Source organism: Mesoplodon densirostris, chromosome 10 (assembly GCF_025265405.1).
Source record: "Mesoplodon densirostris isolate mMesDen1 chromosome 10, mMesDen1 primary haplotype, whole genome shotgun sequence".
Taxonomy (NCBI): domain Eukaryota; kingdom Metazoa; phylum Chordata; class Mammalia; order Artiodactyla; family Ziphiidae; genus Mesoplodon; species Mesoplodon densirostris.
This window is the reverse complement of record NC_082670.1, coordinates 67605046-67627693: the sequence shown is the minus strand read 5'-3', so window position 1 is coordinate 67627693 and position 22648 is coordinate 67605046. Positions and strand designations below refer to the sequence as shown.

The following is a 22648-nucleotide window of genomic DNA, read 5'->3' as shown; positions in this document are numbered from 1 at the left end:
TTTCCATTTAATGTTGTAGCACATACTTTTGTCATAAGTTTCTTTCCTAATGAATACATAGCAGCACTGAGCAGCTGAACCACAGTTTCTGTAACCATTACTCCACTGTCTGGCATTTAGGTGGTTTCCAGCTTTTCCCTGCAGTAAACTTCTTCCTGCCTAGAGATTTGCCCCAAAGCAGAATTAGTTTCTCAGGACAGATTCCTGGAAGAGAAATGACTGGGTCAGAAGGTGTGGAATTGTATGGTTTTGGATATGCATCCCTTGTCAAATTATCACAGTGACTTTTAAAAATCTTGAATTGTGATTATTATAGTTGATGCTGTTGTTATTATGAACATATTAGTAGATCAATGTAGAAAATCTGGAAAGGTTGAGAGAAGCAAATCAAAATCACCCATATTTCACCCAGCTAAAGATAATTATTATCAGTAACATATTGGTATATTCCTTTACTATATTTGTTTTTCTTTATGTAACTTTAGGGTTTTTTTGGTTTGTTTCAGTGCATGTGTGAATTAACATAATTCTGATGATACTCTAAATAAACTGGAGATTACAATTTTACTTGAGCATTACAGCTAAGCATTTTCCAGTTTATTGCACACTCTTCATAAATATCAAGTTTAAGAAATACATAATTTCCCACTGGATAGATGTATCCTCATTTACTTGCCCATTATCTTATTTGGGGACACTTAAGCTGATACCAAATTTTGGCTTTTAAAAACATTTGTCATGAATAAATTTGAAAATTATGATTTAAGGGCTTCCCTGCTGGCGCAGTGGTTGAGAGTCCGCCTGCCGATGCAGGGGACACAGGTTCGTGCCCCAGTCTGGGAAGATCCCACATGCCGCGGAGCAGCTAGGCCCGTGAGCCATGGCCGCTGAGCCTGTGCATCCGGAGCCTGTGCTCCGCAGCGGGAGAGGCCACAACAGTGAGAGGCCCACGTACCCCGAAAAAAAAAATATATATATATATATATGATTTAAAAAGCAATTTGTAAGTTAGGGAAATCGAAAAATTATGGAAACTCATGACAGAAGAGTTGACTAATTGGTCTTGATTGTGGAAAAGATTAATTTAAAAACTTTCCTATCTAAAAAAAAAAAAAAGGTTCTGAAGAACCTAGGGGCAGGACAGGAATAAAGACACAGATGTAGAAAATGGACTTGAGGACACGGGGAGTGGGAAGGGTAAAGCTGGTATGAACTGAAAGAGTGGCATGGACTTATATACACTGCCAAATGTAAAGTAGATAGCTAGTGGGAAGCAACTGCATAGCACAGGGAGATCAGCTTGGTGCTTTGTGACAACCCTAGAGGGGTGGGAAAGGGAGGGTGGGAGGGAGACACAAGAGGGGGAGATATGGGGATATATGTATATGTGTAACTGATTCACTTTGTTATAAAGCAGAAACTAACACACCATTGTAAAGCAATTATACTCTAATAAAGATGTTAAAAAAAAAACTTTCCTAGACTCATGATTGGAAGTTAAATAACCAGGGGTGTTTTTGTTTTGTTTCATTTTTGACAATCAAAGCAAACCCAGAGGAAAGAATACTGATTGGGAGTCGGGACACCTGGTTTTCTGATGGTTTTGCCTCTTGCTGTGTGACCTTGGGCAAGTCACACAGCCCTTCGGGACTGGATAAAATGAGCAAACTAGATGGTGCTGGCCCTGGTGCCCGCAACCCGGGCTGATTTTCTGTCCTGCACCCACACCTTTGTAAACAGTGCCTTCCACGGTCACCAGGTTTGAGTTGCCACCTGTTTCCTGCCCCCTGAGTAACAGAGCAGCCTGGGGACATGCATTGTATAGTCTGCAGGCCTCAGGGTGGGCTGGCAGCAGTGCCCTAGAGCAGAAGTGTTTGATTAACCATTGAAAACAACTGGGGACTTCCCCGGTGGCCCAGTGGTTAAGACTCTGCGCTCCCGATGCTCCCGGGTTCAATCCCTGGTCAGGGAACTAGATCCCGCATGATGCGACTAAAGATCCCGCGTGCCGCAACTAAAAGATCCCGCGTGCTGCAACTAAGACCCGGCACAGCCAAATACATAAATAAATATTTAAAAAAATTTTTTAAAAAAGAATAATCTAGTGAAGTGGTTTAAAACAAAACAAAACGATTGATGTTGCTTCCTATGTACAGACACACTAAGATAATCAAGACTCTTGTTAGGATGAAAGAAAAAAAATCCCGAGGGCTAGAACAAGGTGATAATATGTTATTATTTGTATAAAAATAAAATATAGAGACAGATACACATATGAAAAACATATATGGAGCTCGGGACCCAGAGAGCAGCAAAGGGCTACACAATGACCAGTGGCAATCACGAAAAGTGTAGATGCTTGTTCCCCAGATAATCACTTTATTTTACACATGGGTAAGAGTTTGCTCACTGAAGAGGCCACCTGGTGAATGACACAGACATGGTTGGATGAAGTGAAGCCAGTTTCCCCAAACACTTCCTGGGCCCCCAGGCTGACCTGTGGCTGAGACCTCACCTGCCACCCCACCACCCCTGACCCCTGCTCAGCCCCATCAACAGACCAGCAAGGACTGAGCCCTCAGAAGCTAAAAAGAGAGATGGAAGGAGAGCGAAGGGACAGGGATACAGAGGGAAGGGAGTGAGAAAAAGAAAGAGTGGCCATCTTCTGAACAACCAGGAAGATCTTGGCAAAGTTCTGGTGATGTTTCATTTAGAATGAGCCTTTAAAAAATGATATTCTTTAAAGCAGCCTGCCTCTTGGATGTCTTTCTGTCTCTTAGCAACTCAGAAAGGCAAAGGACTGTCCTGCCTGGGATGGGACCTGAGGTCCCAGTTGGCTCTGCCTCCAGTCCCAGCCCTGTCCTTCCAGCACAGCAACAGGTGGCCAGACCCTGACAGCCACCAGTCTCCGGGAGCGCTGGGCACCAGAACCCCTGAGAGCTCACCCCCTGAAATGAACCACTCCAACAACCTGGAAAGGCACTGAAGTGAAGCCGCTGAAGGTGTGAAGGCCCTGGGCGGGGGACGATAAGAAGGAGCAGAGTCCATATTTCCAGATGTCTTTTTTCTTATCTGTCGGGATTAATCTTTGGTGACAGAGCAATTAAATTGGACAGAACCTGTGGGGGAATGAATATGAAGCAGACGTCCTGAATAATAAGGGGAAGAGGAGGAAACTGCGGAGATTGCATGGAGTGGACAGAATCCTGCCCAAGGCGATGCACATGGCAGCAGGCAGCGGGGACCCTGGAAGACAACCAGTCGCCTGGGGCCTGAATGCCACTCACTGCTTTTGAATCTTCCAGCTGTTATTTTGCCAGGTTCCTCTGTTCTAGAGGCTGGGCTGGTTGGAAGAGAATCACTTTCTTGCTCTCTCCTCTCCACCTTCTGGCTGGGGTCAGTAGCTCCGAGCAGCAGGCCAAGGTCAGCTTGACCACAGGCCGTGATTTACTACAGAAAGTTTCTCTTCTGCCTTCCTACCAACTGCCTCCTGCCACCATTAGGACCCAAGCTAATCAGTGTCTCCAAGCCTTTTTTATTCCTGAAACATGACCCAGGAACCAAAGATAAAAATGTTGTCTTTCTAGTAATAGCCGATGTTTTAGAGTAGCTTGCCAGGTGCCAGGCCCTGGGTTCAGTGCTTTACGTGTAATATGCCATCTGATCCTCACAACAACCCTATCAAGTAGATGCAATTATTTATCCCCAGTTTACTGGTGAGGGAATGGAAACAGAGGTTAACTGACTTGCCCAAGATCACACAGCAGGCTAGATTTCAAGCCAGGCAGTCTAGGAATGTGTTTCCTTAAGGACAATAGTGCACCTCATTAATGATAAAGCTGATCAGAGGACACAGCTTAGATCTGTGGCCAAGGGACTCCTTAATACCTCACTCTTAAGTTAAACTGGCCTAGCCAATCAGTCATGGCTGGCCGTGCCAGAAGCGGGTGGGGAGTGGGCCCTGGGGCACATCTCACAGAGCTAGCAGAGGACATCTGTACCCCAAACTGAAGAATACCTAAAATCAAGGAGGCAGGTCATCCAAGTAGGAAGAGGTGGGGTTTGAGGACCTGGTAGGCTGAGTTTCTTAATTCAGTTTCCACTTTTCACTGGTTCTGAAGAATATCTATAGATGTGCCGTGAATACTGTATTTCCTCAAATCTCAAATACCATCAGTGTATCTGACACCATTATTGCAAGTACCTCTAAGAAGAAACATACTATTTTCTTATCTAATGATCTTTAAGATGCAACCCAACTTCAAAAATGTTAATATGTGAGAAAAAAAAATGAGTGTCTCTGAGTCAATGAAATATGGTAAAAGGTTTCAAGGTGAAATAGGCTTGAGAAACCTTTGAGTTAATCAGGCCTCTTTATTGCCAGACTTGTCAGACCTTTTATTATGCTCATGTGTGCTCTGAGTCTCTAAGAAGGGGTAAGGAATGAGCATTTTCCGCATGCATTGCTCCAAAGAACCTTTTCTACAAGAGTGTCTCAGAGAAAGGGCGATCTGTAGCACCAACTCAGAAAAACCTACTTTAAGGAAGAGAGGGGCATGTGGGAACTGAGCCCCAAACCCAGCAGTATTTAAATCTGAAGAGAAAAACATCAAACAGACTTTGGAAGAAAAACCTCGGAAGAAGATTTTGGGAGGGAACTGAGGTGAGGGCAAGGGAAGAAGAGATGAGAGAAACATAGGAGGTTGACTCAAAAAGAAATCCAAGCTCCACCCTAAATGAGAGGAATTGTAACTTTCCATCACCTAATGTGGGACTGAGCCTAGTGACCCGCCTTCCAGAGAGTCCTGTATGGAAAAGTAGGGGCAGGGAGAGAAACCTCATGAGCACCACCCCAGCCACGTGATCAAGATTAATATCAACAGTGATAAGCCATGTTGATAGTTTGCACTCTTGATGAGATGTGATGAAAATGTCATTACCTTGTGGTCTTCCTCCCGCAAACTCATAATCCCAGTCTAATCATGAGAAAAACATCAGGCAAATCCCAATAGAGGGGCATCTTACTATATACCCGACTAGATGCCTCAACACTGTCAAGATCATCAAAAACAAGGAAAGGGAGAGAGACTATCAGCCAAGAGGAGCCTAAGAGACATGATAAATAATTGTAATGTGGGATCCTGGATCCTTAGTAAAGACTAGGGATGTCTGAATATGGACTTTAGTTAATAATAATGTATTGGTATTGCTTCATTAATTGTAACACACGTACCACACTAATATAAGATATTAATAGGGGAAACTGTCTTGCAGGGTTCATGGGAATTCTCTGTACCATCTGCTCAATTTTTCTGTGAATCTAAAACTGTTCTAAAAAATAAAGCCTATTAATAAAAGAAAAGAAAGAAGGAAAGAATCCAGACAATTATCTGTCCTGTGGGAAAAAAAGAAAGGGTAATGTTGCTTGAATTTAACTGGAAATCACCCATCCTGACATGGACATTTTGTGGTTCAGGCAAATCTTCCAGCTGATTTGTCAGGAGTCCATGGAGGAAAATGAACTAAAGGGTGGTCATGAACATGACCATGTTTTCTGATCCCCAAATCCATTCAGGTGACCTGAAGATGGGAATCAGGACTCTTGTAGAAAATATAAGATAGACAGTTGGGTGTATTTATTACTCAAGTGGAAAAGAAACAGAAAGCCTACCAATATAGTAGTGGAAGACTTCAACCTGGTCAAGAACAGCTGCAGAAATGTGATGAGAATGGGGAAAAGCAAATTAACATTTAAGAAAGGGAACTGGTTTGGGTTCTCAAGTATTTATCCCAGCTAGACCTTGTTCCTGGTAAATGCTCAATAAATATATATTGCTTACTGTTGGTTTCATTCCTCCACAAATATTTTTGAAATAGTTGTAAACACTGAGCTAAGGTCTGGGGAGATCACCCAGATAAATAAAATGGGATTCTTGCCAGCCACTTAACCAGAAACTCTGTGTTTCATCAACTGCAAGGCCCATGTCTTAAAAACTTTTTTTTTTTTTTTTTTTTTTTGTGGTGTGTGGGCCTCTCACTGCCGTGGCCTCTCCCGTTGCGGAGCACAGGCTCCGGACGCACAGGCCCAGCGGCCATGGCTCACGGGCCCAGCCGCTCCGCGGCACGCGGGATCTTCCCAGACCGGGGCACGAACCCGTTTCCCCTGCATCGGCAGGCGGACTCTCAACCACTGTGCCACCAGGGAAGCCCCTTAAAAACTTTTAACATCTCTGTAACTGGGGCACTTCTCATAGTCGTTGCCCACTAGTGGCAGCACGGTCACCATGACTGGACACACTCACACTTGACCATCACTGTTCATAATGCATCACCTTCCATTGCATTACATGCATGGTTGGTTCTACGCATACGGGGTCTAACTATCATTTAAAATATCGTCAAAAAGATGACAATATAATTCACTGTGGAAACAAACAGTTGGCATGGGCACAGGAAGGCATGGAAGCAGGGCAGTGGGACACAAATGTAACAGCAGAGTAGCAATTATCTGCCTTTAGAGGAATGACTACAATTCTGTATTTTCTTGGAAAGCTATAACCAAGTGCTTACAGGACTTAAGAAAGGACATAGAAGAAATAGAATTCCATTAAGCTGTTTTGTCACTGAGAAGTGTGCAAAAGGATGGCAGACCACACAGCAAGCAACAACGCAAGGGAGTGTAGAGGAAACTGAGTCCCAGGGATTGATGAAGGCAATGTGACACCTCAACCACAAAAGCCGGTGTGAGCGATGCCCCTGCAACAAGGGCTGCCCAAACATCCATCCGCCAGCAACTGCTGAATTTGACTGAACTTCTACAATTCATCCAAGGAAAGAATAAAACTATGAGGTTAGTGGAAAAGGAAAACACTACCTTGGTATTCTATGGCTGGCAATGTGCCATAGGTGAACTCACAGCATTTTTTCTTTCTTGGTTGTACAGAAACAATAATGTTTCTTACCACGGGTGCTATCTTTGGTTTGCTGAAATCTACTATGTGTATTGAAGGAAGAAAAGGAACTGTCTTCATGTAGGAAAGGTTACCTGCATGATATGGTTAGTCCTGAGGAATCTAAAGGTATCAGAACTGAGGTAACACAGTGGACATCAGTAGTTGCTAACGTTACAAAGAGGAGACAATTGGTGCCTCCTGACAGAAGCCCACAGCCCCACCCGTGCAGTGGCCCTGCTGAAAAAATCAAGCATGAGGCAGATTAGGCCTCGAGATCCAGTTTAAAGGAGCCGCAGAGGGCAAAGGAATAGGACAAACGGCCCAGTTTCTTCAACAAATAAATTTTGAGAAAAAATTAAGAGATGGGGGAATCTACTGATTGAAATGAATTTGAAAGACATACCTTGAACTTAATGGTTCACTTCCAAGGAACAGAGCAGGGAAAGGGGGAGATAGTAACTTTATGATGGAGAAGCCAAGAGACACCACTTATCCCAGAAATGAAGGTGAGCATCACCAGTGATGTCCTGTGCATGTCACCCACCCCTGATGGGATGGGATGAAGTGTTCTGCCTCTGTGCTGTCCTTACCAAAATCCATATCCCCAGTCTGATCATGAGACAAGCATCAGACAAACCCAGACTGGGGGACCAGAGGATACCCGGCCAGCACTCCTCAAGACTGTCAAGGTCATGAAAAATGAGAAACTAAGAAAATGTCACAGAGCAGAGGAGCCCAAGAAGACATGATGACTAAATGCAACGTGGTATCCAAGATGGAATCTTGTAACAGAAAAAGGATATTAGTGGGGAAACTGGTGCAATCCAAGTAAAGTTTAGAGTTTAGTTAATAGTAAAGTACCAGAGTCAATTTCTTATTTTTGACCAATCTCTCATGTTATGGAAGATATTAACATTAGAGGTACCTGGGTGAAGAGTACATGGGATGTCTCTGCACTGACTTTGCAACTTTTCTGTAAATATAAAATTATTCCAAACTAAACAGGTTATTTTATTTAAAAAAAAAAGGCATACCAGGGCTTCCTTGGTGGCGCAGTGGTTGAGAGTCTGCCTGCCGATGCAGGGGACACGGGTTTGTGCCCCGGTCCGGGAGGATCCCACATGTTGCACAGCGGCTGGGCCTGTGAGCCATGGCCGCTGAGCCTGCGCGTCCAGTCTGTGCTCTGCAACGGGAGAGGCCACAACAGTGAGAGGCCCACACACTGCAAAAAAAAGAAAAAAAAAAAAAAAGGCACACCAATCAATTGCAATACAGGAAAGATGTTTTGATTTTGATTCAAACAACTAAAATATTAAAAATGATTTTAATGAGACAACTGTAAATTTGAACACTGACTAGATATTTGATGCTATTAAGGCATCATCATCCATTTAGTTGTAGGTGTGGTGATGGCTTTGTTGTTACCAGATGATCAAGCAATTTTGCTCTGGGTATATAAACAAAAGGACTGAAAGCAGGGATTCAGACAGATACTTGTACACCCATGTTCATAGCAGCATTATTCACTATAACTAAAAGGTGAAAACAATCCAAATGTCCATTGATGGATGAACAGATAAACAAAATATGGTATATCCACACAATGGAATATTATTCAGCCTTAAAAAGGAAGGAAATTCTGACACCTGCTACAAAATGGATAAACCTTGGAGACATTATGCTAAGTGAAATAAGCCAGACACAAAAAGACAAACATTGTATGATTTCATTTATATGAGATACCTAAAATAATAAAGTCATAAAGACAGAAAGTAGAATAATGGTTGCTCAGGGGATGGCGGGGCGGTAGTGGTGGAGGGAGAATGGAGAGAGGTTGTTTAATGAATACAGAGTTTCAGTTTGGGAAGATCAGAAAGTTCCGGAGGTGGATGGTGATGGTTGCACAACAAGTGCAACCTGAGCCACCTGAGGATATGGATTGGATTCTCAGCCCATTAAGTGGGGGTGGGAGGGCACTGCAGGCAAAGGCAGTAACCAATGGCTTTGGTATTATTGGGTTAGCCCTGTCTTTGCCCATGCAGCTCCCAAACCAGTTCTGGACTAGGGAAGTCTCAGAACCTCGGCCCACACCCCTTCCCCATCCTCTCCTCCTTCTGAAACCATCTTCCTGTCACCAGGCCTGGTGTGACCATGGGGAGGGGCATTGGCCATTCTGGGGAGAAACATTTCAGCAGAGCAGTGAGGGTGGAAGCCAAGCTGCCAAGGTCAGAGGCAGATGGTAGTGTGGTGAGTGGGCGGTGGGCATGAGGATGCCGGCAGAATTGGACCAGGTTTTTTTTAGGAAGGAGAGCTCACAGACTCTTGGCTGGACACCTGGCTTCCGCTCTGAAGGTCACTTGCTGTGTGACTTGACGGTGTCACATCCCCTCTCTGTGACTCCATCCAACAGGAAGTGACAACCAGATGAGCTCCAAGGCTCCAGCTCAGTGGTTATGACTCAGTTCCCTCTCCTGGGGGAAGAACATCTCTGAAGGCATTCTAAAGACCGTTTTCCTCCCACACTCCAAGTGAAAATATAGGAAAGAAAGAAACAAGGCTGGCAAGCACAGGCCTGACGTGGGTATGGCTCATATCCGAGGGCAGTGCTCTCCAGGGAGGGCAGGGTCTGGCTTTCTTCATCCTGCGGGCAAGAGACTTACAGGTAGCTGGCTTCACAGGCTTAAAAAGGGAGGAGAGGAGAGCTCTGTCTCCTGCTTCACGTTTCCTCTTTCTTCCCCTGTCATTTTACCTTGACCTCCTAGGTGCCATGATTTGGGGAGGTGATGAAGTGCGGATTCCTGGGCTTCAGGTAACTTTGGTGTGAGCACAGAAGGTGCTTGGCGGTCTGCTGGCGAGTTCCTGAGTCACGCAGACGCACGTTCACGCAGCCCTGGTCCGCAGCAGCATGACTAGCTGCTCCTTGAGGATTTTCTTTATTCGTCTTACTCATCCCAGGACTGAAATTGCACCACATGGTTCCCCCTTGGGCAAACTACTTGGCAAACTGGGCTTCCTGGTGGTGCAGTGGTTAAGAATCTGCCTACCAATGCAGGGGACACAGGTTCGAGCCCTGGTCTGGGAAGATCCCACATGCCATGGAGCAATGAAGCCCATGCGCCACAACTACTGAGCCTGCACTCTAGAGCCCGCGAGCCACGACTACAGACTATCAGACAGAGCCAAGCCCGCGCGCCTGGAGCCTGTGCTCTGCAACGAGAAGCCACCGCAACGAGAAGCGTGCGCACCTCAACGAAGAGTAGCCCCCACTCGCCGCAACTAGAGAAAGCCTGTGTGCACAGCAACAAAGATCCAACGCAGCCAAAAATAAATAAATTAATTAATTAAAAAAAATTACTTGGCAAACTAGGAGCACCTATTTCATCCCCAGACCACAGCCAACTCCTCTGTTTCAAGGCTCACAAAGGGGCCTCTGCCCAAACTGTGACTGGGAGGTTTTCTCCTTGAAACAGTGGTTGGCATTACAGTGACAGTAAGGGCTGTTTGTGCACTGAAAGAATCTCCCCGTTGTTAACTTGCTTAATCCCCTGGAAAGCAAAGTCTCAGAGAAGCTGCCTGATGCAGACAGATGTTCTTTCCACCCCTCTGTTCAAACCAGATGAAGTCCTGGCCCACCAGACACTGGCCAGTCCCACAAGGCCAGGGTCTCTGCCAGACACCTGGCATGGGCCACAATGGCCTCTTTCTGGAAGCCAGGGGCCCCACCCCTTTTTAAAATGAACACTTGCCATTCATCTTTTCAGGGTCCCAAGTTACAAGGATCTCCCCAGGCTCAGCTGGCCGGGTTAGCAGGGCCATCCACGCATTCATTGGCTTGATGAATCCATTCATTCCCCAACTATCTGCTGAGCAGTGACTACGTACCAAGCACTGTTTTCAGCAGTGGGAACATCCAGATGAGTAAAGCAGAGACAACTTCCTGTCTTGGAGAACTGACGCTTTCGTGCTTGAATGAGATCATGAAGAAGTTGGTCTCCAGACCTCTCTTTCCAGAGTCCTCCCCTCCACCCCCACCAAGCTGATACCCTCTCCTTTCATACCAACCCCCATAGCAAAGGCAATCTCAGCCACCTTTATTATGCATTTACTATGTGCCAAGCACTGTGCTAAACCCGTTACATATATTATCTCATTAATCTCTACAGCACTTTCTGAAGGACGTCCTCTCATAGCCCCAATTTGCAGGTGAGGAAACTGAGGCATATACAGAGTTGCACAAGCTGGCAGGTTGCACAGCCTGTATTTGAATCCAGGACATCTGACTGCAGAATCGCATTGTTAGTCATTGAGCCGTTCCACCTCTCTCATTTAGGTCAAATTCCTTTTTGCAGTGAATCACTTGGGTCTGCTTTCCCTTAACATTCCATGGCACCAGAAAAATATCCTGTGCTTACCTAAGGATGAAGTTCCATTACAAGTGACTGGAAGCCCCAAATCACAGAAGCTTAAAAAAAAGTTTATTCCTCAGGGCTGCTGTGTCACTCCATGGTGCCAGCTCCTTGTCTCTGGTTGCTCAGCCGCGTGTGGCTCAAGTGCATTTTAAGAGCATAGGTATGCTGAGGTGTGGAGTAGGCACATCCTGGCCAGACACTGTTATTATTTGAGGATCTCATCGATAAATGTAATGACTCCATTTGATTTTATTCTGTGCAATGGTTCACTCAGGAGGGACTTCCACAATCCTTGGCCGTACATTTTACAAGTTGACTCAGTCTGGTCTCCAGTTTCTCTAAGCCTAGTGCACATAACCCTGGAAATTCCTTACCTCTCCCTTGAGCTGGATCTTGTGCTTCTTGTGTCCAGAGGCAAATATATCATAAAGATAAGAAAGCTCAAATATCACTGTGCAGCCCTTCCAAAGGCATGTGCTCATCTGGTCATGTTTCTTGTAGAATTTGCAAAGGCATGTATTTCAACTGCAAAAAGAGTTTTCCCCCACCTCCCCTCTATCCCACCTCTCCTGAGGCAATGCAGGATTGAGTGGCTATGGGCATTTTGGGATCTGGCTAAGGAGAAGTTGAATTGGATATACATTTAATTGGGGGTTGTTAGGATATCTTTACATAATGCACGGTCACTTTCGTGTCATTGCTTGCCCTCATGCTGTAGTAGCAGCTTCCAGGAATACCCCTCCCATCCACTGGGCTGACTCATCAGGCGAGGTGACCAAAAGGAGCAAGGTCAGAGATGGTATTATATTATGAATGTGTCCTACAGTGCCCAACCAGAAGTATGTGGATAGTGGAGGAGGAGAAATCAAAGAAGCTAGTCTGGAAAATTCTTCCAATTATCAAAACTAAAATTTGAAGCAGAACATGCAGTTCTCATCATGTCTTATCAAAAATGAAGGTTTCTTTTTTCTTTTTTCTGTCAGAAATAAATGGATAATGCAGCATATAAAATTATAAATGTCCCACACTATTTTGTTCTTTTATAAGAATCACACATACAGAATTTGTAAGAATTCCTGTATTTGTAGGGCACAACACTGTAATGTTTCTATAAACACTGAGTATTTCTATGTGTGAATTCACATGTCTAAGCTGTGCCAACAAATAAAGATTGCATCTTACCTTATCTGATGCATCCTGATGAAATCTGGAAGTTCCAGAACAGGTAGTACACACATCAGTGAAGCAAAATGAACTGAAGAAATGAATGAATGAATGATATAGAGCTGTACCAGTGAGTTAATTGTGAAGATATCACATTTTTTTTTTTGGCTTTTGTGACATTTGGGGTATTTTTCAATTTTTTCAAGTTTGTGATTTGTTGTCATTTCTTTACTTATTCTAAATAAATAATCATTTTTCCCACTTGATTTTCTATTTGTAATTCTGTATTCTTTTTCTTAAGGTCATTAAGTTCAGCCCCACACACCTGTATCCACTTCTCTCTGTGTCTCATGAATTTCTTGTTTTAATGGAACACATCCTCCAGTATTTTCCTGAGAAAGGTGTGTGGGAGTTTGTTGTTTGGAGGTTTTGTTGGTTTTGTTTTTGTTTTAGATTTTGAATGTCTGAATCAGAACCTTACCACTTAACTGGTAATTTGGCTGGGTACAGAATTCTTAGTTGGAAGTTATTATACCTTCAGAATTTTGAAGGTATTGCTTCATTGTCTTCCAGCTTCTAGTGTTGCTATTGGGAAATCCAAAGCCATTTTGATTTTCATTTCTTCTCATGAGACCCTGGAAATTATCTGGAAATCATAAAATGTTCTCTTTGTTCATAGGTTCCTGAAATTTCACTGTGATGTACCTTGATGTAAGCCTATTTTATCCATTGTGCTGGATGCTCCATGAGTCTTTAAATCTGGAAACTTGTGTCATTCGGGCCTGGGAAATTTCTTGAATTATATTATTGATGATGTCTTCTCTATTTCATCTGCTCTGTCTAGGAAACCCATTATTCACATGTTGGATCTCCTGAACTGGACCTCTAATTACCTTAATTTTTCTCTCCTATTTTTTTATCTTTCTCTTTTTGCTTTACTTTCTGGGAAATCTTCTAAGTTTTCTATTTATTTTTTAATGTCTACTATAGTTTTAAAATTTTTCTAAGAACTCTTCTGTGGGTCCCTGAATATTCATTTTTTATAAAACCTGTTCCTACTGCATAAAGAAGTCAGTAATTGTTTTGCTTTGATTTGTTTTGTTTTATTCTCCTTATATAGTCTCTTTTCTCCAAGTTGCTTTTTTCTGTTTAGTAAGTTGGTTGATTTTGACTCTATCATGTTAGACGCTTTCCTCAGATGTCTTGAAATCCTACCGCCTGGTCATATTTAAATGTGAGAGATCAAAAAGCTGAACTGGTGGGGCTTACCAGCTGGAAACATCATTGTAGGGATCTGGTTAGCCTATTGATGGGGATATAAACATCTGTATCTTTAGGCCTTTTCCCCTTGAGCTGGTCAGATTCTCCAGAAGAAGACACTTTCCATCTCCAGAATGGACTGAGACTATTGCAATCTGGGAGGCAAGTTGGGGCCAGGCGGCTAGGGAGCTCAGCATAGAGAATGCATATGTTCCTTTTATCTACCTATTTTTCAGAATGTTTCCTAGGCCTTCAGCTATGCCTGGCACTCCTCAGCCCAGTTCCCTCAGTTTTAACCTCTTCAGAAAACAATGCTTCAGATTTCTGCTGAGGGACAGTTGCCCAGCCAGAAGGAATGGAGGACAGTTTCCAGAGATCTAAATATAGTGTTTTTCAAACAGCTTTCTCCCGGGCTTCATTGTTTTAGCCTCTCCTTCAGCCTCCCATTCCAGAATACCTTGTGCTGCCAGTTCCTTAGGGTTGGTTTATTGTTTTGTTTTGCTTCGTTTTTGTTTCTTTTTGAGAATTCTATCTGATACATCATGCTACTTCTCAATTTTCCCCATTACTGGCTTACAGTTACCACTTGTCCATCTGCTTTCCAGCTTCCAAGAGGATCCTGCTGTTGTCTTCTGTCTGTTCTCCCTGTCTTTGTAGGCTTATGTCTTTTTTTTTTTTTTTTAATTCCTGTTTTGTAGTTTTTGTAGGGTTTCCAGAGGGGTCAAAATTAGATAGAACAGTCTGTTTTAAAACTCATCTTTCAATGTCATTTTTCTCTGGCAACAGACTGCAGCTGCCTGGATTTCTGCCAGTTCAAAAATAACCTTTTAAAATTGACTCCTTCCATTCAGCCAAGTTTGTAAAGACAAGACATTTCCAAAGTTTGGCAATGCTTTGATTACACTCTACTCCAAGAACCAAGCTATTACCTCAAGACATCTTGAATTCAACTATGTAGCTGGGTTGTCATGCAAAGGATGCTGAAGTGCCTCCCCACTTTCCTAATCTCTTTCTCTTTGCTGCCATTATCTGGAACCATCACTAATCCTTCACATCTGAGAATTATTGACTCATGTCATTTACAGTAAGTTAGTTTCACTCTCCCAGGGAGGCCAGTTAAGCAAACTTTGGAAAAATGATACAGTAAAGAAATGACTTGTTCCTTAGGCTTAAAGTTGTCACAAAATATTTCCAGTATTTTCAATTCAACACATTGCCATTATCATCATCATCATCATCATATGTGGAAAACAATGGTGTTATAGATGCTAGGAAAAGATGCTGGGGTATATATGTCTGCTTAGAATTAGGAAAACAGAGAAAATCTGCTTTATTCTCCTGTTACCATAAACATATTTGAAAGATGTTTAGATTTTCTGAAACTTTCTTTCTCTTGATGAATCTGCCCTCAATTCCCTGGGGAGCACCAAAAGCTTTCCTACTTTTCTCATCCTCTTCCTTCCCTCTAGGCCTCAGTTTCCCCATCTGTCTGCCTGAGGCAGAAAGTGAACTGGAAGATAAACTCTGATGTTCCTCCCAGCACACAGTCCAGGCCCTGCCATAGATGGAAGGGTGGGGGGCAGTCATGTCCGCAGCCTGGACATCCCTGCCTCCCTCGTGGACTGTGGGCAGAGTTTGCTTTATTCTCATCGTTGAAGACATAGAAGGAGGGGATGAAGCTCCTAAGAGATGGTTTCTCAGCCCTGCTCCCAATGAGTGTAAGGACAGCCTGGAGAAGCTCAGTTCCCCCAAGAATCAAACAAAAGTGGGAGCTGAACGTAGACCAATGCTCTTTCATGTGTTCTTCTTCCAGGTTGTTCTGGGTGACCCTGGCCCAGCCTCTGGCTGCCCACTGGCACAGACAGACCCGGGGGGCCCTTGGAGTCATTTTGGCAGAACCTTGGTCTGCTAGCTGAGAGTCCCTGAACCATCCACTGCCTCTCCTTGTGGCCCTGTGACCCTGGACATGGTGTGTGGTCTGCAGGGAGTAAGGAGAATCCATAGGACCTCGGAAATCAGAGAAAGATGGCACACCAGCAGCTGGGAGGAGAGATACCCAGCGCCATTGATTTACAGCCCAACGACTGGAGTAAATGCCTCACGCGAGTACCATACATACTATTCACAACTCAAGGAAGGGGCCTCTGTGGACCTGTTCAGGTTTCTTCTCTTCGCCCTCTCCAGGCTCATGCATTTATTCACTCATTCATTCACTCTTCAAAAATGTTACAAAGCAGCCCCATTTGTGGAAACCCCTTCAGGGGTTATCAAATCCTGCCTCCATAAATTACTAACTGGCCTGGTGACCTTGGGCAGGTTGAGTGACTCAGTAAATGTTTCAACTGTTATGTGGAAGGGTTGCTGTGCGCATTAGAAATACTGGCTGTGAAGTGCCTGGAGTTGGCTTCAGGCTCACAGTTTTGCAAGGAGTAGCTGTAGCACCGGCGTTAAAGTCCAGCAAGCCTCCAGCCCAAATCAGGAAGCAGAGGCAGAAGCCAGGGCTTGAGTGATCCACAGACATGATCCCCCGGAAAAATGGGCGGCACAGTGGCCTCCTTTGTCGCCCGGAAAGTAAAAGGAGGCCTGACTGGGTTCCCCAAGGGCGACCTTCGCGCCAGTAGACAAACTCTTGAGAGGGGCGGCAGCTAGGCCCCGGAAGGTGGCTACAGGTCCCACTGCTCTGGACTAGAGAGGCGGGTGTAGAGGCAGGAAGGGGAGGAGGAAAGGGAGGAGGGATCTGACCCAGACAGCTCGGGCTCCCGCGGCGCTAGGCGGAGCCAGGGCCAGTCCGCCCCGCGCTCAGGTGAGCTAGACGGGACGGAACTAACAGGAGCCCGTGCCAGGCTCGGGTGCCCGCGGCCGCCGCTCCGAATCACGGGCCACATTCGCTTTCCCCGCCGACACCGAGGCGCCACGGAGCCATGGCCGACCTGAACTGCAGGGTCACGGTCGGACTGCTGGGGGTCCTGCTGCTGGGCGCTGCGTGCCTGGCCCGCGGAGGGGGTGAGTGCGGCGCTGCCAGTGCGCGGAACGCTGAGGGAGCACTGGGCTTTGAGGGTCTACACCGCCCGCCACGGTGGGGCAGGGGCGGCGCGGGCGGGGGGCTCAGACGGCTGGGGCCCCCCGGAAGCCCGGCTCCGGGGCGTGCCCCGTCGGGAGTGGTGGCCGTACCCTCCTGGATTCCGCGCGACCTCGCCCAGGGCTCAGACCGCGGCAAGTGGAGGTGTCCCGGAGCGGGGAGCACCGCGGTGGTCGGGGCCACGAGCCGGGCGCCGGCAGAGAAGAAGGAGGGAAGGGCGCGCGGAAGCCGGGCCCGGGGAACCTCGCTGAGGTGGCGCGCCGCGCGCTCGGGGGCTCTCCCTGGATTATTGATGGCGCCGAGCTGGGCGTGAGGAGGGAACTTCCCTCTCTGGCGCACCCTCTACCTCAGCGCCTGGGCCAGAAAGACGGGGCGAGAAAACGGTGGTTTGGCGCCACGACATCCCACCTTTTTTCTCACCTTTCCCCGTGACCGTCCGCTCCTTTTTCGCTCTCCCGAAGTTTAGGAACATTAATCCAAAAATGAAAGCACTTCTGCGCCGCGGAGGCTCTGCACGCCCCCGCCCCTCGCACCTGTGGGTAGTGGACCTGGACAGCGGAAGGGGGTCGGCAGAGGGGGCGGTCCACAGTTGTGTGGGAATTCCGAGTTCCGGTGGGGGGCAGGGACCGCCACATCCCAGCTACCTGGGCCTACGAGGAGGTGCCCTGTGTGCCCTGGAAGCATTAAAACCGTACTGGTCTCTTCATGAAGGAACTTGTTTTGAGGCCTTTCCTGAGACTAGTACAACTTTTGTGTTTTTGAAAGAGCTATCCAGGAAGCGATTTGGGTTTTTGATTACCCTTTGCTGCATCTAAGGGGACGTTTGTGTTTGGCAGGCAGGTAAATTAGAGGAAATTAAGTTAAAGAATCAATCTAAGCAGATGAGTTGAACTTGGGCGTTCCGGCAATTGCCATCATGACAAATCCCAGACAGGAAAGCTTCCTGGTTCTTTTCTCCAACAGCAGTGAGGTGACATATTACTGCACAGAAGATGGGACATTGAAAATATTTACTGTGTTTATTGTAATTTGGACTGAGTTTTCAAGATTCCCTTGAAGAAAAAGTCAGTTTAAGAATAAAGAGTAGGGGCTTCCCTGGTGGCGCAGTGGTTGAGAGTCCGCCTGCCGATGCAGGGGACATGGGTTCGTGCCCCAGTTCGGGAAGATCCCACATGCCCCGGAGCGGCTGGGCCCGTGAGCCATGGCCGCTGAGCCTGCGCGTGCGGAGCCTGTGCTCCGCAACGGGAGAGGCCACAACAGTGAGAGGCCCGCGTACCGCAAAAAAAATAAAAAATAAAAAGAATAAAGAGTAATTTAGCTAATGAAAATAGGTGTAAATGTATGTGTGAGAAAAAAAGTGTGCCCATCACACTTGGGAGCTGTCTTGAAACTCGGGAATTGTCTGAGATGTTTCCGGTTGTCTGTGATGGTTGTCTGTGATAACAGTTGAGAACTCCTCCAGTAAGAGTATGGTGTAAATCAAGCATCAGTGCATTACTGACAACCGTGACAGCCTATCCTGAACTGGCTTCTGTTACATGTCTGATTCCTCCCTGTGGCCTGGAGAGGCTGCCATTTTGGTCTCCAGTGGCTCCAGTGGAGTCTGTTCTTTCCAGGAAGTTCTTGACTGTTGGAGCCGTGTCTCTTGGTTCATTGTATAGGTACAGGGAAGCCCAGGAACTTTCCCATTTTACCTTCTTAAATCTTTCCTGTGGTCTTAGGAAGTGGACCTGTGAGGCCACATCTCTGGGCTGAACTAAAGGTTATCCCTTTGTGGTTGGAGCAGTCACAGAGTACATTTGCTTTGCCCAAAGTCTTGGGGTTGATCTAACTGGTGGAGGCCTTCGAGAAGTTAGTAGAGTCTGTCCTGAAAAGATGGAGAGAACCAGAGAGCCTAGCACAGTGGATTTATTTTATAAAGCCCTGAACTCTCTTAAGACTCTGCAGAGTGAAAATGATGTTGGTGTCACTGCAGAGATGAAGAGTAAAGGAAAGTTTGCATCTTGGTGGGAGGTGTGTTTGTTTGAGTTTGGTATTCCCACCAGCTCTCCCACTTCTAAGAATGAAAGACTGGTTAAGTTAAAATAGCCTTGTTAAAACCTCAACTTAGGGACTTCCCTGGTGGTGCAGTGGTTAAGAATCTGCCTGCCAATGCAGGGGACACAGATTTGAGCCCTGGTTCTGGAAGATCCCACATGCCACGGAGCAACTAAGCCCATGCGCCACAACTGCTGAGCCCACGTGCCACTACTACTGAAGCCCACGAGCCTAGGGCCCGTGCTCTGCAAAAAGAGAAGCCACTGCAATGAGAAGCCCACCCACTGCAACGAAGAGCAGCTGCTGCTCACCACAACTAGAGAAAGCCTGTGCGCAGCAACGAAAGCCCAACACAGTCAAAAATAAATAAATAAATAAATTTATTTGTTTTTTTTAAAAAGTTTAGTCTAAGAGATTCAAGTAGGATAACATTTTAAAAAAAGAAAGAAAGAAAGAAAAAAAAACCCTCAACTTAGTGGCTTTCCAAGAACCACTCAAGTACCAGAGTCTGGGTCAGTGACCCCATTCTTGCCGCCATTGTTTCTTGCCAAAAATATGAGTAGGCATCAAATGACGTGTTCACTCACCCTGGGTGAGTGTGTGTGTTCATCATTTTTCACATTCAGATGTGTAACTGACAGAACTGATGAGTCCTCCCCCCACCTCTAACCCCCACACCCACACAGACTGTTTCTCTGCTGGCTGTAGACATGTGTCCGGGTGCTGACCCATCAGCCTCAAGGGTCACTTCATATGTTACCATTTTGTCTGCGATGACTGTACCCTGCCCCCTGACATTCTTCTAGGGGTTCTCCCAGGCTATCAATGTGGCAAAAGGAAGTTGAAATTATTTAAATGTTTTAAGTAATATATATATAATTATTGTAGAAAAATTGGCAACAAATATAACAAAATATCTGTGAGCAAACCACCTTGGTCATTTTGGCACACAATTTGAGTGTGTGTGTGTAAAACCAAAAATGGGACCATCTCTTTGTATAGCTTTAACTAGTCCCCTATTGGTGGACATTTAGATAGCTTTCAATTTTTCCTACTAAAAATAGAACATGTCCAGAGTTTCCCTCGTGGCACAGTGGTTGAGAATCTGCCTGCCAACGCAGGGGACACAGGTTCGATCCCTGGTCCAGGAAAATCCCACATGTTACGGAGCAACTAAGCCCGTGTGCCACAACTACCGAGCTTGTGCTCTAGAGCCCACAAGCCACAACTACTGAGCCTGCGTACTGCAACTACTGAAGCCTGTGCGCCTAGAGCCCCTGCTCCACAACAAGAGAAGCCACCATAGTGAGAAGCCCGCGCACCGCAATGAAGAGTAGTCCCCATTCACTGCAACTAGAGGAAGCCCGCGTGCAACAAGGAAGACCCAACGCAGCCAAAAATAAATAAAATAAATATATATATTTTAAAAAAGCTTTAAAAAATAGAACATGTCCAACAATAGGGGTCTGTTCAGTGAAAAGACGTTAAAAATTATATAGCACAGATTCTATAATGACATGACTGATATTGTCTTTGCGTTGCTAAGATTATAAAATAGTGTCAGCTGGATTATCCCATTTTGATATATCTGAGAATGTGTTCCTGTGGCTATATTGTTCTGCACATTCTTGACTATTTTGTCCGACTAAAATTCTGGAAATAGAATTGCTGGGATGAAGAGTGGAGAAGAGGTTAAGGTTTTGGATACACATGTCCATGTTGCCCTGTGGGTAGCTTGTCCTGTTGTCCTGGTGTACCTTCCTGCCAACAGAGTATGAATGCCTTTTTCCCACACTCCTCTGGGCTGTCATCATTGTTATTTCACTAGCAACTATGGGAGAAGCATTCCTCCCTCTAGATCAGCAAGCAGGGTCTGAACGGTGTTGGTGGGTATTCAGGAATCTTAGGAGCGCCCCAGCTAGGTGGTACTAATAGTCCAGCAGCACTTTTTTTGCTAAAAACAAAAACCCAGAACTGAGTCCCTTGGCTTATAACACAAGCCTCACCTTCGATTTTGCTCAGTGGTGCTGACTTTGATTTGGATGGAGGAGAAGGGGAGTTTGCTGGTCAGAAGGATCCGTGATTGAGGTCAAGATGGGTAGAACAATGGGGTGTGATATGGGGGAGCCATAGCTAAGGCTCTCCACCTGGGTGATTAAGAAAAGTTCACAACCCTTAATTATCATTCTAAATTATAAAAATTATTCCACAATCAAAATATTTCAAACCACTTCCTACAACCTTGTAATTAGCCCATCACCTTCTCCTGGGCAGCTGGCAACATTTTAGAGAAACCAGCAAGGAGACCCAAGTCCCCTTCCTCACCTCTTTGTAGCCTTGGGTTTGTATTCAGTACACAAGTTTTTTGTTTCTTTGTTTTTGTTTTTTTATTAATTACTAACTACTACTTGTAATACCTAACACATACTGAGCTTCTGCTCTGTGCCAGCCACTCTTCTGAGTATTTTACGTGTAAGCATCTCCCACTTAACATCAGTAATTCATCCCTAAAAACCAGACATTCTGCATGAAAACACTCACTGATGCCCTACATCTCATTATTTCATGTGGGACAAACTATAAAAACCCACTGCACAAAACACAAACCCCCAACAGTTTCCAAAAGCATAATGAAACACCAGAAGATACCCATATATAATTAACAACCAATTCTATTAAATGTAAAATGCATGACATCCCTTCTGGATTGCCAGACCGTTTACTGTATGTGGCTCTTCACAGACAGTTGATTTGTGTGTAATAACTTCCTGCACCCCTTTTGTTGGCAGTCGCGGCATCTCCACCAGATCCTCACATTCTGCCTATTTTGTTTGCAACATACATTTTTTTCCAAATGTTGTGTTGTGTTTGGAGATGTAAATATACATATTTCCTAAATAGACATTGGCCAAAAATAACTGTGATAGATGACACAATGTTTGAGTAATAAAAACTCAGCTGTTTTCTCTTGTGAAAATGTAAATCCAGGAGGCGTTCTTGAGTAGACCTGCTAGTCATTTAGCTCTCCAGCCTCAAGCAAGTACTCCTATAAGCCCCTGAATAGAGGGGCACAGAAAGGTGAAGTAACTTGCCCAGGGCTACCCAGCAAGTATGTAGTGATGCTGAGATGGTAGCCCAGGTAGCCTAACTTCAGAACTCAGCTTCTGTCACCAGTGTGCACAGTGCACAGTGGGACTCCTAAAGACAGCATTTGTTGGTCATCTTAGAGACAATGTCTGCACTCCAGAAATTTTCTTTCATTTTTTGAAAAATCAACCAACACTGAGTGCTGTGTTCATATTTGTTCTAGGAGTGTGTGTTTTTAAAATGTTTTTTTTTTGAGGTCACATTGGTTTATAACATTGTATAAGTTTCATGTGTACAGCATTGTATTTCAGCTTATGTATACCCTACGGCGTGCTCATCACCAAAAATTTATTTTCCGTCTGTCACCGTGCAGTTGATGCCATTTTACACATTCGCGCCTCCCCACCCCCGACCCCGTCCCTTCCCCTCTGGTAATCACTACTCTGTTCTTTGAATCTACCTGTTTGTTTTTGTTTGGTTTGTTCATTTATTTTGTTTTTTGTTTGTTTGTTTTTTATGTTCCACATATATGTGAAATCATACAGTATTTGACTTCCTCCATCTGTTAGCATAATACCCTCAAGGTTCATCCATGTTATCGCAAATGGCAAGATCTGAGTAATATTCCATTGTTTGTGTCTGTGTGTGCGTATCTATCT

General features: G+C 45.2%; 1 protein-coding gene and 1 long non-coding RNA gene across 2 annotated transcripts in view; one reads left to right on the top strand and one right to left on the bottom strand.

Annotated features, from left to right (window-relative positions):
• The window catches only part of LOC132497976 (uncharacterized), a 28236-nt gene extending 20066 nt beyond the window's left edge, over positions 1-8170 (bottom strand). Inside the window, exon 1 of the long non-coding RNA XR_009533641.1 lies at positions 7988-8170. This is a non-coding gene — a long non-coding RNA (uncharacterized LOC132497976). The remainder of the gene's footprint in view (positions 1-7987) is intronic.
• Positions 8171-16528: 8358 nt separating this feature from the next.
• CDCP1 (CUB domain containing protein 1) overlaps positions 16529-22648 on the top strand; it is a 57930-nt gene continuing 51810 nt past the window's right edge. The window contains exon 1 of the mRNA XM_060109783.1: positions 16529-16789. Coding sequence (XP_059965766.1) covers positions 16708-16789 — 82 coding nt within the window. The 5' untranslated portion in view covers positions 16529-16707. The remainder of the gene's footprint in view (positions 16790-22648) is intronic.